The sequence below is a fragment of the Schistocerca serialis genome, chromosome 4 (assembly GCF_023864345.2).
Source record: "Schistocerca serialis cubense isolate TAMUIC-IGC-003099 chromosome 4, iqSchSeri2.2, whole genome shotgun sequence".
Lineage (NCBI taxonomy): Eukaryota > Metazoa > Arthropoda > Insecta > Orthoptera > Acrididae > Schistocerca > Schistocerca serialis.
The window spans coordinates 51,336,896-51,354,338 of NC_064641.1; the positions used below are offsets into that span (position 1 = coordinate 51,336,896).

Here is a 17,443-nt window from a genome sequence, read left to right on the forward strand (position 1 = left end):
CCCTAAACAGTAGAGAAATCACCTTTTCTTCTTCTGCAAAGAATATAAGGATAATTCTGGATCATCACCTATACTGGACTGAACACACAACTGGAGTACTGTAAGAAGGCGTCAGCATCACTTCATTCACTACTGAAGTCTAAAAATATGTTGCCGATTGAGCCTAGAAAGAAACTCTTAGAGTCACTAATAATTCCCATCTTTGTTTTTGGTAATCCTATTCTCCAAGGACTTCCGCATGAGAGATCATGTCGGCTGTAATTGTCGTTGAATGCTTGTGGGTGATGTACGCTACTTAGTCTATATCGCTCCTGCCTATGAACAATTATCGTGGTTACGTGCCGATAAGCGTCGAGATTATCGTACCTTGCGCTTGCTGTATCGTCTTCTCAATCATTGCACTCCTTCCTGCTTATTGTTGTGGACTGGCAAGACAGCCAATCCACTGGGAGGAAGCCGAAAGGCACGCGTTTAAGCTCACGCCGGCTGACGTGAGGTCTGGAACAGTTAAAGGAATAGAGACTAGCAAAAAAAGGTACGTAGCTTCTGGAATACTTAACTTTAATCCATAATTGGCGAACATCGGTCTGACGGTACATGCATCACAAGATAAATAGCAAATGATAATGGCGCCTTGCTAGGTCGTAGCAAATGACGTAGCTGAAGGCTATGCTAACTATCGTCTCGGCAAATGAGAGCGTAATTTGTCAGTGAACCATCGCTAGCAAAGTCGGCTGTACAACTGGGGCGAGTGCTAGGAAGACTCTCTAGACCTGCCGTGTGGCGGCGCTCAGTCTGCAATCACTGATAGTGGCGACACGCGGGTCCGACGTATACTAACGGACTGCGGCCGATTTAAAGGCTACCACCTAGCAAGTGTGGTGTCTGGCGGTGACACCACACTTATCTTCAGCGTTACACTACTGCCAGAAGAACACTGCAGAAATACTCGTTCTCACCAAAGTAAAATCCTCTCTGTAATACTACACAACACTAACATGTTCTCTAAGTCGTTTTCTGTATCAGGAGGCCGACTTTCCAATTTTCCTCAAAATATTAGAGAAATTAAAATCCTTTCAAACTTCCACAGACAGACAGACAGCTAATGGTCTTGTTTGTACCACAATAGCTGCTTACTCTTGCAGGCCACTCTCGTCAGCCACCCGCCCCCCACCATTTTTCCTGCTCCTTGTCAACAGAGTTCTCTATTCAAGTTCTTCCCAGCAGGCATTGTCACTTTAAATTTCAGTCTTTTCCTCTGTCATTATCACTTCCAATTCTTCTAATACCAAACAAGGCTTGAAAAATTCTAAACTAATCAATGTCATTCTTAATGCCTCTATTATTTTATCATTGTTATTAGTGTTACTATTATTATTTTTGCAAATTATTATTACTGATTTTCTTATGTGCCCCCCATTATTTTGTCATCAATATAGAGTTAATATTATTATTATTGCCGGTTGCTGTCTTTCTTAATGATGCAAATTATTATTATTGTGACTGTAATCTAATGTCTTATTCCTGGTCAAATATAAGATAGGGTCTTAAGGCCCTAATCCAGTAAAGCTTACCGGCCGTAGTGACCGAGCGGTTCTAGGCGATTCAGTCTGGAACCGCGCGACCGCTACGGTCGCAGGTTCGAATCCTGCCTCGGGCATGGATGTGTGTGATGTCCTTAGGTTAGTAGTTCTAAGTTCTAGGGGACTGATGACCTCAGAAGTTAAGTCCCAAGGTGCTCAGAGCCATTTGAACCAATAAGGCTAAACAAGCAACAAATAAAGAAATAAAGTAAATAGAAAATGTTTTATTATATCTTCATTCCATATATAGATAAAGAGAAGTCCCTCAGCTTGCGTCTTCTTGTGTATCCAGAAACTACCACAGATATTCAAATACAGTTTTGGAGTTCCCGGGATCTATATCTAGCCAGTATCGATATCAATAACGGGAAAAAAAGTCAAGTTCTCAATTTCCACGATGGATCAACTATCCGTGTACATAATTAAGTTTGTTTGGAACCCTCAGTGTGGGAGTCCTGCTCGCGCTTGGCCAATTTTTTACACCATAAACAAGTCTCATTCATTTTCTTACGTAATACAAGACTGAGACAGATAAGTAACAAATCAACGCAAAGTAAACATCTAGTCATCTCATCATCATCAGTTTCCTGCTACATTAGCAGGTCTTACACGTTTCCATTTCATGTCGTCTGTTGCTACCTTCTTATTGCCGGCGTATGTGCTGCCGTCCATCACATCATAGATGATCTGAAATCTCTTCCTCCCTCACCTCCTTGCGTGTACCCTTCTAAGGCTGTTCTTACAACACCTCCTCCATAATTAATGCATGCCCAGTCCAGTCCTGTTCCCTTCTTTTTAATCCAATAATTGTCTTTTCTCTGTCACTCTTCTCAGTACCTCTTCAATTTTCACTCTATAAATTCAACTTATTCTTTCCATCCCCGACCATGTCCACATTTCATCTTCTCTTCCTCATGTCCACTTTCCACACCATGAGTAAGACACTCCATCCAAAACATTTTATTAGCCATTACCTTAAATTTTTATCGATGTTGCAGCAGAAAATTATCTTTTTCCTATAAAATGCATCTTTCCCGTTTCCTATTCCTGTTTTAATTTATGTGCTGTTCTTTCACTCAGTTTCTATCATGTTTCTAACGTATTTGAAACTTTGTAGCTGTTCTAAGACGTCTCTATTGAGCATAATTTTCATCCTTTTTTTATTTCCTCCATGTTTCATTACCTTCGCTTTCTTTGTATTTACGAGGGATATTCGGAAAGTAAGTTCCGATCGATCAAGATATCAAAACCACTGTGATAATCTAATAAAGCCTTGCACATATGGGTTCGACAGTGTCCCTAGTATGCCTGTCTGTTGCATCACTTCGCTCTTTTCAGTTCTGAGAACATGAAGATGCGTGGAAAATAGTGTCTCCCACCATGTATGAGATCCTGGTGAGAGATTTCGCCTGATGTTATGCAGCACACTTTACAGAACTGTCATACGGTTCCTACTTCGTGACAATTCTCGGTCGCAATCTGCAGGGGCAATGAAAATGCTCCTGCAGCGTTTTCGATGGGAAGTGTTTGATCACCCGCACTACAGCCCATAATTGGCTCCCTCTGTGTTTCATCTCTCCTCACTTTAACTACTGGTTATGAAGACAACATTTTCGCACAGACAACGAACTATAGCGTAGAGAATTGGCGGGGGGCACAGGCGGCTGCCTTCTACGACGAGGGTATTGGAAAGTTGGTACAACGCTACGACAAACGTCTAAGTCGGAGTGGCGACTATGTAGAGCAGTGGCTGGAAGCTGTAGCCAACTGTTGCAGATGAAATATTTCTGACTATCACAGTGATGATAGTATGAAATGGGAGATACGATACTGCGTGAAGAGTCTGACAGAGCGCTGAAAGACCTGAGTCCAAACAAGGCCCCGGGAGTAGACAACATTCCATTAGAACTACTGACGGCATTGGGAGAGCCAGTCCTGACAAAACTCTACCATCTGGTGAGCAAGATGTATGAAACAGGCGAAATACCCTCAGACTTCAAGAAGAATATAATAATTCCAATCCCAAAGAAAGCAGGTGTTGGCAGATGTGAAAATTACCGAACTATCAGTTTAATAAGTCACAGCTGCAAAATACTAACACGAATTCTTTACAGACGAATGGATAAACTGGTAGAAGCCGACCTCGGGGAAGATCAGTTTGGATTCCGTAGAAATAATGGAACACGTGAGGCGATACTGATCTTGCGACTTATCTTAGAAGAAAGATTAAGGAAAGGCAAACCTACGTTTCTAGCATTTGTAGACTTATAGAAAGCTTTTGACAACGTTGACTGGAATACTCTCTTTCAAGTTCTAAAGGTGGCAGGGGTAAAATACAGGGAGCGAAAGGCTATTTACAATTTGTACAGAAACCATATGGCAGTTATAAGAGTCGAGGGGCATGAAAGGGAAGCAGTGGTAGGGAAGGGAGTGAGACAGGGTTGTAGCCCATCCCCGATGTTATTCAATCTGTGTATTGAACAAGCAGTAAAGGAAACAAAAGAAAAATTCGGAGTAGGTATTAAAATCCATGGAGAAGAAATAAAAACTTTGAGGTTCGCCGATGACATTGTAATTCTGTCAGAGACAGCAAAGGACTTGGAAGAGCAGTTGAACGGAATGGACAGTGTCTTGGAAGGAGGGTATAAGATGAACATCAACAAAAGCAAAACGAGGATAATGGAATGTAGTCGATATAAGTCGGGTGATGCTGAGAGAATTAGATTAGGAAATGAGACACTTTAAGTAGTAAAAGAGTTTTGATATCTGGGGAGCAAAATAACTGACGATGGTCGAAGTAGAGAAGATATAAAATGCAGACTGGCAACGGCAAGGAAAGCATTTCTGAAGAAGAGAAATTTGTTAACATCGAGTATAGATTTAAGTGTCAGGAAGTCGTTTCTGAAAGTATTTGTATGGAGTGTAGCCATGTATGGAAGTGAAACATGGACGATAAATAGTTTGGACAAGAAAAGAATAGAAACTTTCGAAATGTGGTGCTACAGAAGAATGCTGAAGATTAGATGGGTAGATCACATAACTAATGATGAAGTATTGAATAGAATTGGGGAGAAGAGGAGTTTGTGGCACAACTTGACTAGAAGAAGGGATCGGTTGGTAGGACATGTTCTGAGGCATCAAGGGATCACCAATTTAGTACTGGAGGGCAGCGTGGAGGGTAAAAATCGTAGAGGGAGACCAAGAGATGAATACAGTAAACAGATTCAGAAGGATGTAGGTTGCAGTAAGTCATGGGAGATGAAGAAGCGTGCACAGGACAGGATAGCATGGAGAGCTGCATCAAACCAGTCTCAGGACTGAAGACCACAACAACAACAACATCACAGTGGTTTCCATTTCGCGATCAATCGGAACTTTCCGAATAGCCCTAGTATAAATCTTTCCTTCAGCTTTATCCTGTAACTCTTTTTGACATCATATAGTATATGTATCGAACGTCAGGCTTGTGAACCACTGCTTCAGGATGCCCATGTATAATATTCTAGCATCGTAAGAGATGGGAATTTTTGGACGCCAAGGACGTAAGAGGAACAGGTGAGGTACCACCTGTACACCACCAAAGTAATAGTGGCGCTAACGCTGCGTCCCGCGGTAGCGGCGTGGATTCTTCCGCTATCAACGGCGAGTGCAGAGAGCTGTGCTGGAGGGTTCGCGAGCACCGCTCCGGCGGCGGGGCTGCGGCGCTTTGGGAGGTTATAAAAGGCCGCGGGCCCGCCAGCTGCCAGCAGTAGCCAGCCAGAGCAGAGCAGAGCACAGTCATGGCCGTCATTCCGAGGAGTCCCGTGGCGCTGCGGCCCGGAGGCAGCGTGCTGCCGCAGTACCTCGCCGCCGCTGCAGGTGCGTGCCTCGCTGTCCCTGCCCACTATTCCGCTTCCTGACCTTCGCACAAGTTTTCACTATTTTTTTTATTGTGTCGTGGGTTTGAGGCGCCCGCCACGAAATCATCTCCTATCCTAATCTTTTCATCTCAGAGCAGCATTTGCAACCTACGCCCTCAATTATTTGGTGGATGTATTACAAGTCTCTGTATTCCTCTACAATTTTTACCCTCTACAGTTTTGTCTAATGCCGTGAAAGTTTTTCCCTGATGTCTTAACACATGTCCTATCATGATGTACCTTCTTCATGTCAGTGTTTTGCATATATTCCTCGCCGATTCTGCGAAATACCTCCTCGTTCCTCACCTTATCACCCCCATCGAATTTTCAACATTCGTCTGAAAGCAACACCACATCTAAAAAAAAAAGTTCAAATGGCTCTCAGCACTATGGAACTTAACATCGGAGGTCATCACTCCCCTAGAACTTAGAACTACTTAAACCTAACTAACATAAGGACATCACACACATCTGTACCCGATGCAGGATTCGAACCTGCGACCGTGGCAGTAGCACGGTTCCGGACTGAAGCGCCCAGAACCGCTCGTTCAAACAGGCTGGCCCTCACTCGCAAACAATGCTGTGCTCCGAACGTACGTTCTCAGAAATTTCTTACTCAAATTAAGACCTTTGTTTGATACTAGAAGCCGGCCGGAGTGGCCGAGCGGTTCTATGCGCTACAGTCTGGTACCGCGCGACCGCTACGGTCACAGGTTCGAATCCTGCCTCGGGCAGGGATGTTTGTCACGTCCTTAGGTTAGTTAGGTTTAAGTAGTTCTAAGTTCTAGGGGACTGATGACCTCAGAAGTTAAGTCCCACAGCGCTCAGAGCCATTTGGACCATTTGATACTAGAAGACCTCTCTTGGCTAGGAATGCTCCCTTCGCCAGTGCTAGTCTGGTTTTTATATCCTCCTTGCTTGCATTTTTATATCCTCCTTGTTTGCCTTTTTATATCCTCCTTGCCCCTTCCATTATGAGCAATTTTGCTGCCTAGGTCGCAGAAATCCTTAACTTCGTCTACTTCCTGATCCCCAATTCTCATGTTACGTTTTCACTCTTCTCCTTTTCGCTACTTCTCACTACTTTCGTCTTTCATAGATTCACTCTCAGTCCGTATTCTGTACTCAATACACTGTTCACCCCATTTAACACACCCTGTAATTCTTCCTCACCAGCCAACAAATAAGCGCAGTTTAAAACCCAGGAGCACGTGCTGTTATCTTACCTACCGTGACTGGGCAGGAAACTCATTCACACTTCTAAACCGTTTTCTTCTTCTTGTTTTTAACACATTTAAAGTTTCATCCTAGGATAATTAACGTGCCCGAAGTGCACGTACATATTTAAAATAATTTTCGCAACTCCCTTCTGATAGATTCAGTTTTAAAATAATTTACAAAAAATCGTAACTGAACCTGCGTCACTGTCGTGCGAAATAGGTTCAACACGAAATATGTCTTAAATCAGTAATCTCGGCGTACCTTCTTGCTGCATATAACGACGCTGCCCGACACCATTGTCCCGCTTCGCAGCGTTCGCGTCCTAATAACAGATTGTGGCTGCAGTGGATCTCAGTTTTGGAACATCCCTCACATAATTTTGCGGAAAAGTTTCATCGCCTACGTCAACAAGTTTTGCATCACAGCATTCCTCCTTTGAAGAGCTTTCTAGTACGGTTAAAAATGTTCAAATGTGTGTGAAATCTTATGGGACTTAACTGCTAAGGTCGTCAGTTCCAGTCTGAAAAACCATACAATCTTCAGTAACACATTAACAGAAAATGGTTCTTCTATTTGATGTAAGAACAGTGGCGCACGTTTATGCAACTGCCCCCTTCTCGAACGTAACTGGCCAACGTCCAACATAGCCCTGTGAAAAACTTGGTTCTCAAAGTTACGTAAAGAGTCTACAGATTGGTATCATTTGAAAACTGTTTATGCAGTTGCAGTTTTAACTCACGCTGCGGTACAAACCTGGAGATAAAAGCAAAACCTTGACGCAGCACCACAGTTTTTCTCGGCACGTAATCGTCAGTGTCACTGGAGAAGCCACTCACAAATCTGTCATCATTCTCATAATCTGTGAGACGCTTCTGGCTGTACAGCTACAACAGTGTGTTAGCAGCGTCACAGATTTGTTGACATCCATAAAGATTAATTTGTGGTATTTTATTTTTATCTGTTGATAATTGATGCTCTATTAATTTCTTATATTCTCTGTTGAAGCCTATGTGCAGTACAGGCAAAAGTTACAACGTCGTCTCCACATTGAAGATGATTTTCGTACGCTCCACAAGTATGTATTCCTTCTACTTTTTCCCATTTCAAGTATTTAGAACTTCCCTTTTGCTGCGGAGAATAATTTTGACAATATCGATTCTTCATGCTTTACTCCTACTTCGGTACTGGATTTCCACTGTCCTGATGTCTAACGGAAGCGCAGACGTATGCATTTTTCGTCACTCACACGGGCTGAAACAATGCCTAATTTCTCAAGGGCTGTTAGAGCAAGTTTTGATAAAACAGTGTTGAACTCTTTTCCGAAATATATATGAGTCAGGGGTAAAGGAGTAGCCCATGGTAATTTCTCCAGTCTACGAATCCATATATGATGTAAAAATGCTATAGTGTGATATATTTATTTCTAAAGCCAGCTTGGTTCGTTGATTTGTGTGTGGAATGGCAGGTACAGTAACGATTTACTCATGAAGTTTTATTAGCAGTTTGACAGTAAAATTAATGTATTAGTACTGAGAAGAAGGCAGACTTTAAAATATATAGAACATCGAATATGCACAGTCCACATAACTGTTGTAGTATTATATGCCATTATATTATATTTGTGTTCATTCCTAGAGAATATCGGAACTGTAACCACACAAACACAAATTTTTTTTTCTTTCGTTGGTAATTTACTTGAGTGAGGAGCAAACTTCCAATGTCTGACGTGCCTCGCATGTTTACCTTCCTTTGAAGAGTCTTATCTTAGGGGCACGCTCTATCTCGCTTCGTGGGTCTCTGACCGTCACTTTGTTTAAATCCAATGAATCTCTGTTTAAATCCAATAAATCGTAGGTAATGATGTTGTACTGGAAACGTCAACTGTTTTGCAGCTATGATTTTGTCAGCAACGGCTTGAATATTTATGCAGTTTTTATTATCCATAGGAACCTTTTAAGTGGTTTGTAACAGCCTTAAACTCCTCACCTTTTTACACAGGACGGTTGGCATAAATGCATTTGCGACTGGCTTTATTCTGTCGTCTAAGCAAAATCAGAGTCTAAAGGGAGAAATGTGTGTATAGTGGCATGAAGTCTTGTTTTGTCGAAAGCAGTTAATTCGAAAGCTTGACACACATAATAGTTTTAAAAACTAAAATAAAATAAACATCATAGACTTGGATCGACAATGGAGAAACTTATTACGCACCCTTTTCATGCGAGAAAACTAGCGGGTAATCACTTCCAACTTTAATAGCCTCGAGAAACTGTACAGGTTATATCAGATTAAATGAGACACACTGTTCACTCCGTAGAACGATAATGACGAGCTTATGTATTTACAAAAAAATATACACAGTATCTGATCAGAAGCATCTGTACCTGCAGTCCGCATTCAGTGTCCGGATATTTTTGATCAAATAGTGGACGCAAATGTTCCTTCGTCCTCAAGGACGAGGAAAGGAATAAAATCATACTTTTTTCTGTTACTTAACGCAAACGTATAAATTTATATACGTTATCGTTATTAGATAATTCCTACTGCAATGTAGCTTAACGCTGTCGAACCAAAACATACATTGTTGTCTCCGTAAACATTACTGGGCTCGGTTAGCCCTTTGATGTGTAACGCTTCTTGACATATTACACCTTTGCAATAAGATAATTCATTTTTTTAAATCTTTGCCCACTCACTTTCGTACCTTTTGGTATCGAACTACTCTTTAAAAGTGCGCTTTTCGGCTTTTCGCCTGTGGAAACTTTATGTGTAACTTCGAGTGTTAACTGGTTAGGCATCCATGCCGACTGCTGTCCACGGGCGGCGAAAGCTGGGATTTCCATGTCGCTACCGCAACTGGACGTCCACTGTGTGGAGACAAAAATGTTCAAATGTGTGTGAAATCTTATGGGACCTAACTGCTAAGGCCATCTGTACCTACGCTTACACACTACTTAACCTAAATTAGACTAAGGACAATCACACACACCCATGCCCGAGGGAGGACTCGAACCTCAGCCGGGACCAGCCGAACAGTCCATGATTGCAGCGCCCTAGACCACTCGGCTAATCCCACGCGGCGTGTGGAAACACGTGGCGTTTTCAGACGAATCACGTATTACGCTCCATAGGACAAACGGATGCTGGCGTGTACGGCGTGAAACGTGTGAACGCAACAATCGTCGGAAGGATTTATGCCGGAGGAGGAAGCATTATTGTCTACCGAATGTTTTCGTGGGGTACGCTGGATGATCTTGTCATTCTGGAAGGCACAATGAACCATTACAAGTATGCATCTATCCTTGGGAATCATGCCCACCTTACATCCACCTTGTTTTTCCTCGGCACAATGGAATTCTTCAGCAAGACAATGCAACGTGTCTCACACTCGCAGCGTGGATGCATAGTTTCAAGAGCCTTACTCCCCTGGCCACCAAACTCACCGGATTTATAACCAGTGCAGAATCTACGGGACCACCTCGATTGGGCCGTATGCGCCATGGATCCAAAACCGACAAAAGTAGGGAAAAGAAAGCAAGCTGCAGGGTTCAGGCTCCTGGCCTAAATGTTACCATCTTTACGCTTCAGTCATCTTAAATACAACGCTGGTCATAAAAATTACGTCAGGAAGAATAAAAAATAAGGCAATATTACTCAGTGAGCGTATATGATATTGCAGGATGAAGACATGATCATATATCTAGGTGGTGTCAAAATGTGAAAATAAACTATGTGATCAAAAGTATCCGGACACCTGGCTGAAAATGACTTGCAAGTTCGTGGCGCCCTCCATCGGTAATGCTGGAATTCAATATGGTGTTGGCCCACCCTTAGCCTTGATGACAGCTTCCACTCTCGCAGTCATACGTTCATTCAGGTGCTAGAAGGTTTCTTGGGGAATGGCAGCCGATTCTTCACGGAGTGCTGCACTGAGGAGAGATATCGATGTCCGTCAGTGAGGCCTGACACGAAGTCGCCGTTCTATAACATCCCAAAGGTGTTCAGTAGGATTCAGGTCAGGCCAGTCCATTACATGGATTTCATTGTCGTGTAACCACTCCGCCACAGGCCGTGCATTATTAGGATTCGAACAGGTGCTCGATCGTGTTGAAAGATGCAATCGCCATCCCCGAATTGCTCTTCAACAGCGAGAAGCAAGAAGGTGCTTAAAACATCAATGTAGGCCTGTGTTGTGATAGTGCTACGTGAAACAACAAGGCGTGCAAGCCCCCTCCATGAAAAACACATCCACACCATAACACCACCGCCTCCGAATTTTACTGCTGGCACTACACACGCTGGCAGATGACGTTCACCGGGCATTCGCCATACCCTCACCCTGCTATCGGACCGCCACACTGTGTACCGTGATTCGTCACTCCACACAACATTTTTCCACTGTTCAATCGTCCGATGTTTACCCTCCTTACACCAAGCGAGGCGTCGTTTGGCATTTAACCGTGTGATGTGTGGCTTATCAGCAGCCACTCGAGCATGAAATACAAGTTCTCTCACCTCCCGCCTCTACTGTCATAGTACTTGCAGTAGATTTTGATGCAGTTTGGAATTCCTGTGTGATGATCTGGATAGATGTCTGCCTATTACGCATTACGAACCTCTTCAACTGTCGGCGGTCTCTGTCAGCCAACAGATGAGGTCGGCCTGTACGCTTTTGTGCTTTAAGTGTTCCGTCACGTTTCCATTTCGCTATCACATCGGAAACAGTGGATGTAGGGATGCTTAGGAGTGTGGAAATCTCGCGTACAGACATATGGCACAAGTGACACCCAATCACCTGACCAGTTTCGAAGTCCGGGAGTTCCGTGGAACGCCCCATACTGTTCCCTCACGATATCTAATGACTACTGTCGCTGGTATGGAGTAGCTGGTGTAGGGGGCAGCAAAATGCACCTAATATGAAAAACGTATATTTTTGGGGGGGCCCGGATACTTTTGATCACATAGTGTATATAGAGTGCCAAAATTAGTGGACAGATCTGCCACCTATGTCAGCAACTATGGCTCTGTCGTATCTAGACATCGAGTCAAAATGAACGTGAATGACAGACGATGGTATGCAATTTCCATGGTGCTTCAGCTCTGTGGCAGAGTTTGTGAAGCGTAGTGGTTAGTGAGTGGTTGCATGCCAATCTCTCGGCAACCAGTGATCAAGTTTTTTCCAGTGAATGAGAGGCCTGGAGAACGCCTGGCCAGGACAACTGTCTCACACCCTCTGTACCGACGTAGGCAGGACAGCACGAAGAACGTGGGGTCTCGAGTTATGTTGTGGAAATATAACATCACAGTTTCCTCGAAGATACGGCAGAGCCACCGGCCTAAACACTTCAGAAATGTAACGGCTGCTGTCTAAATTAACCGCTGTGCGAACCAGAGGGGATAGTATTGTGTACCCAATGGCAATCAATACTATAGTGAGCTGGAGGTGAATGTGATCGCAATGGTGCTGAAGTGGTCGAGTAACGGGTTGTGGAGTCGTAAGTGCTGTCCAGGGGCGGTTAGGAAATATTCGCTTAAGATACGGGGAGCGTTCAATAAGTAATACAACACTCTTTTTCTGAAAGCAGTTTGGTTTAAACTAGGTTTGAAACATCATATTATTCTGCACTCTCTTTAATGCGACGGCCTTATATTACGTTACTGGAAGGGCCTGTACACCCGCAGGGTAACACTCTACAGGTCGACATTGGAAACAACGTCTTGCCGCATCAACAACCTCCCCAACATCCTCGTAGTTCCCGTGGCGTGCATCCTACATTGGGTGAAACACATGGAAGTCGGAAGGTGTGAGATCCAGGCTGTAAGGTCGATGAGGAAGAAGAGTCCAACGAAGTTTTGATAGCTCTTCTCTGATGCACAGACTTGTGTGAGGTCTTGTGTTGTACAGCGAGATGTTTGTCTGTGATCCGTTGATCACCTCGAAACAAAGCGAGGTGGCGCAGTGGTTAGCATACTGGACTCGCATTCGGGAGGACGACGGCTCAAACTCGCGCCCGGCCTTCCTGATTTAGGATTTCCGTGATTTCCCTAACGCTTCAGATAAATGCCGGGGTAGTTCCTTTGAAAGGGCACTGCCGACATCCTTCCCCATACTTCCTTAATCTTATGGGACTGGTGACCTCACTGTTTTGTCCTCTCCCCCCGGCCGTACAAACCAATCACCTCGAATGAGAGTGTCCACACGTTCCAGCATTGTACGAGTCTCAGCTGTGTGCGGCCTGGCAGCACGCGGGGGATCGGACAGGTTTGCACAAACTTGTTTCGATGATGACAGACGCCTGATCCACCGACTCATCGGTACTATGATGACTGCCGTATGTCCGTAGACAATCTGAAAGCGACTACAAATATCTACGATGCTCTGGTTTCCTTCCAAAAGAAATTCAATGACAGCTCTCTGCTTGGAGCGCACCTCCGTTAGAGACACCAGTTTGAAGGTTACGTATAGCGCCGCACCGATTGGAACTTCATGAAGCTGTAGAAGCTGAAGTGGGAGTATTTCACGATCGTTCCACAAAAAATTCCGCATTTTTCAACAGAAATTGGCTGACAAAAAAACGTGCTGCATCAATTATTCAACGGCTCTCGTACAGCATATTTTATTCATCTTGGAGTACAACGTCGGAGTGATGTGTTCGGCCCTCAACAGGGGCGTGGTCTGTTGCCGATGGCGATGTCGTAAAGCCGCGGCAGTGTGATGACCGATGGATGTCCGCCTCCTGCTTTGCTTACACTGGTTACATCATTCAGCAGCGCATGCTTGAGTCAGCCCTATGCGGTCCTGAGTGAGCAGTACCAGCGACGCGTGCGACTGCAGAATTAACGCAGGCTACAGCGGCTGCTGGGTTAGGAGCTCGCACTGTTATTGAGGGACAGCTGCTGTACCGCTATGGCTGCGAAACTCTGACCTCCGAGGTAGAAGTTCAGAGTTGCTGTGGTCGCTGGTGGATGACTTCCCATTGTCGAGCAAGTACGCGGTGGTGGACTTGGAATTGTGAGCTGGTCTGGTCGAGCTAGCTGGCTAGACCGGTGTCGGCTGTTGGCTGGCCCATAGCGTGCTGGAAACCGACGATGCACAGCTAGAATCAGGGAGTGTTTACGGCGATGAATAGCTCACTTGTTGTGCCGTTTCACTGCTTCCAGACACGTGCAGATCGACACCTCGGTGTCCCAACAGTGTGGAAATACACCACAGGTCGGTCTGTTGTTGCAAAGCGTTTCTGCGATGCCACCACTATTGCGCGGCTCAGCTCAGCCGCCTCGCAGTGTACAAACAGGCTCGCTTGTGAAACGACATATCAGCGCCTCTGTACCCGTCTGCTTGCCTCACACACTGCTGCCATGAGTGCTGCTCAAAATTTAGCGACGGCGTTACAGTAGCGTCACGCCTGGTACGGGGCTTGTATGACGATGACGAATGCAACCAGACAACGTTCGTTCTCCTCGGAGCCTCCATACGCGGATATGTACATCGTGATGCATTATTGTGACAGCTGAAAAGACGACGTGGTCCAAAAAGAATGGAAATGAGCTTTTGGCATCATTGGCCGGGAGGCCCTTTGAAGTGCAGGTCCGGCCGCCTTGGTGCAGGTCTTATTACATTCGACGTCACAGTGGACGATCTGCGCGCCGGATAGGGATGAAATGATGATGAAGACAACACAACACCCAGTCCCTGAGCTGAGAAAATCTCCGACCCAGCCGGGAATCGAACCCGGGCCCGTTGGACGGCAATCCGTCACGCTGACCACTTTTTTTTTTTTTTTTTTTTTTTTGCGCGTAATTTACTTGCTTTCCCGCACGAAGGAAAGGGGCAGTTTTGGAATATTTAGAATTCATTGTCAGATGTGGGGTTCGAACCCACGCTCCCGTTCGGGAACCAGAGCTTAAATCTGGCGCTGTAGACCGCTTTTTTTTAGTTTTATTTTTATTTTTTGCTCTACGACTTTTTTTTTACCAGTGCGATGCCTTTTTTTTTAACAAAAACGCGCAATTCCGGTACCGGGAATCGAACCCGGGCCTCCTGGATGAGAGCCAGGTATCCCAGCCACATTTTTTTTTCCAACTCCTTAACCACTTTTTTTCTTTTTTTTATACGTCATAACATGAAAATGAAGATGCTCCTCCTGGGCCAAAATGATATGGTTCCCTTCCGGAAACGCATGTCCGCTGGGGACAATAGGGAGATAGACTTTCCGACCTTCCGGACGCTAGGCCGTCTTCTCGATGCAAATTTTTTTTGATGCATGGATTCTTTGTGTATCGTTACACAATTGTTACATGTGTAGATACCACCATCTCCATACAGCGATATATAGACTAACTGCTCATGCTTATCGTCAACGGTTCACCAGAAAGCCTTCAAACACCTTCATAAGAAAATTGGCATAATGTTTGCGGTATGTCTGTGTTCGCTTCAGTATCGAGTGTTGGTTCTCCAAGAATGATCTGTACTCGGCCACGTCATGCTCCGACGTGCTGAATAGGTAGTACACAGTTACCCCCATTAACCAATGTACTGCGTGTCTCTTCGTTCGCGGGTACGGGTTATCATCAGGGCAGAGTAGGGACATCATTGAAATGGCGTGCGGCGCCGTGCGTTGGATGAAGGCCAATAGGCGACAAAGCAGTTGCCACACGTCCTTTGCAGCCCCGCAAACTAGCCGGTGGAGGTCCGTATCTTGCAGTTGGCATGTCGGGCACAGCGGCGATGCCGCGAGACGAATCTGGTTCAGACGTGACTGCGTTGGGTATTTACGATTCACGTAATAGTACCATGTGGCCCGCGCCGCCGTCGGTAAGTTAGGGGGGTGGATATTGCACCAGACCGCAGTCCAGTCGTACCGAGGATATTTGCTTTCGACCACAAGCTATCGGGGCGGATGACGTGGTCCAGACGCGTATACAGTGTTGTTGAGCGCATCGACGCTTCTTTGTCCTCTGCTGGGTCAAGCGGAGTCTCAACAACGGTCACTGTATTGAGAGTGCTTCGGACCTCGCCTCACTGGGCATGTAGCTACTTGTCTCGAAGTAAACAAGCCCGTTTACTGGCTGTAAGAATTCCGGTACGTGCTGATTGTCGTTACTCCTTCTTACACGAGGAATAACAATCTCAGAAACATTCAAAATTCAAAAGCTACTCCTGAATGAGACACTCGCTGCCTAAGCATTCCTTCATCTTCATCTACATCTACATACAAACTCTGCAAGCCCCATAGTGTGCGTGGCAGAGGGTATACAGTACCACTACTACTCTTTTCCTTTCCAGTTCCACTCGCAAACTTCAGTCCGGAACCACGCGGCTGCTACGTCGCAGTTTTGAATCTTGCCTCAGGCATGAATGTGTGTGATGTCCTTATGTTAGTTAGGTTTAAGTAGTTCTAAGTTCTAGGGACTGATGACCTCAGATGTTAAGTCCTATAGTTCTTAGAGCCATTTGAACCATTTTTTTCCACTCGCAAACAGAGGCAAGAAACGACTGTAAATAGTATTTACGGCTCCATAAGAGCACCAAAGTCTCTCGTATTTTATCTTTGTGGTCCTGTACGAGTTGTTGCCGCATGTAGATGCGTTATGCAGTCAGCTTTAAATAACGGTTCTCTAAATTTTCTGAAAAATGTTCCTCGAAAAGAAAGTCGCCTTCCCTCCTGGGATTCCATTTGAGTTCCTGAAGAAAATCTGCAATACTTACGTGTTATCTTCTGGTAAACCTTCCGGGATGTAAGGTCGTGGTCCATGAAACTCTTCAGCTCCTAACGTTTCGTCCAGAGCTGCGCTGGACATCTTCAGAGGGGGGTTTCTCCTCCGGTGAGTCTTGCCGACTGACGGGTCGGACGTCTGAGAGCGACTTATATATCGTAGAAAGTGGGCGTGACCAGAGTTACACGTGATATGCAGAGATAATCTTTGTCAAAGATTTCTACGATATATAAGTCGCTCTCAGACGTCCGACCCGTCAGTCGGCAAGACTCACCGGAGGAGAAACCCCCCTCTGAAGATGTCCAGCGCAGCTCTGGACGAAACGTTAGGAGCTGAAGAGTTTCGTGGACCACGACCTTACATCCCGGAACGTTTACCAGAAGATATGTCATCCGGTCGTGAAAGCTTTCATACTTACGTGTTGCTCGAACCTACCAGTAACAAGCCTCTGAATTGCTTCGATGTTTTCATTAATTCGACCTGGTGTCTATCCCAAACACTGGAGCAGAGACCTTTATGCACTCTCATTTACAGTTGATCCACACTTCCCCAAAGTTCTCCTAATGAAAGTCGACCTTGGCCTTTTCTACTACAATCCTCACGCGCTCGTTCCATTCCCTATCGCTTTGCGACGTTACGCTCAGACATTTAAACGACGCGACTGTGTTAACCAGGATACTACTAATGTTGTATTCGAATATTGCGGGTTTGTTTTTCCTATTCTTCCCCATTAACTTACATTTTTTCTACATTTAGAGCTAGCTGCCACTCATCACACCAACTAGAAATTTTGTCCAAGTCATCATGTATTCTACAATCACTCAACGACAACACCTTCCCGTATGAGAACTTTTAACATTGCAGCGCGTCGGCAATCGTGAATAATTTAATGATTATAAAGAATCCGCCTCGATTTCAAATAGAAACCGGATGTTGACCTAGGTTTCGGCGCGGATAACCACGCCTTCTTCGGAACACACTAAAACTAAAAACTGCGTAAAGAGGAATGGTCCAACATTTTTAAGC

General features: G+C 44.9%; 1 protein-coding gene across 1 annotated transcript in view; it reads left to right on the forward strand.

Annotated features, from left to right (window-relative positions):
• The first annotated feature begins 5,316 nt into the window (after positions 1-5,316).
• Positions 5,317-17,443, forward strand: part of LOC126473738 (facilitated trehalose transporter Tret1-like) — a 181,490-nt gene continuing 169,363 nt past the window's right edge. Inside the window, exon 1 of the mRNA XM_050100986.1 lies at positions 5,317-5,441. Coding sequence (XP_049956943.1) covers positions 5,363-5,441 — 79 coding nt within the window. The 5' untranslated portion in view covers positions 5,317-5,362. The remainder of the gene's footprint in view (positions 5,442-17,443) is intronic.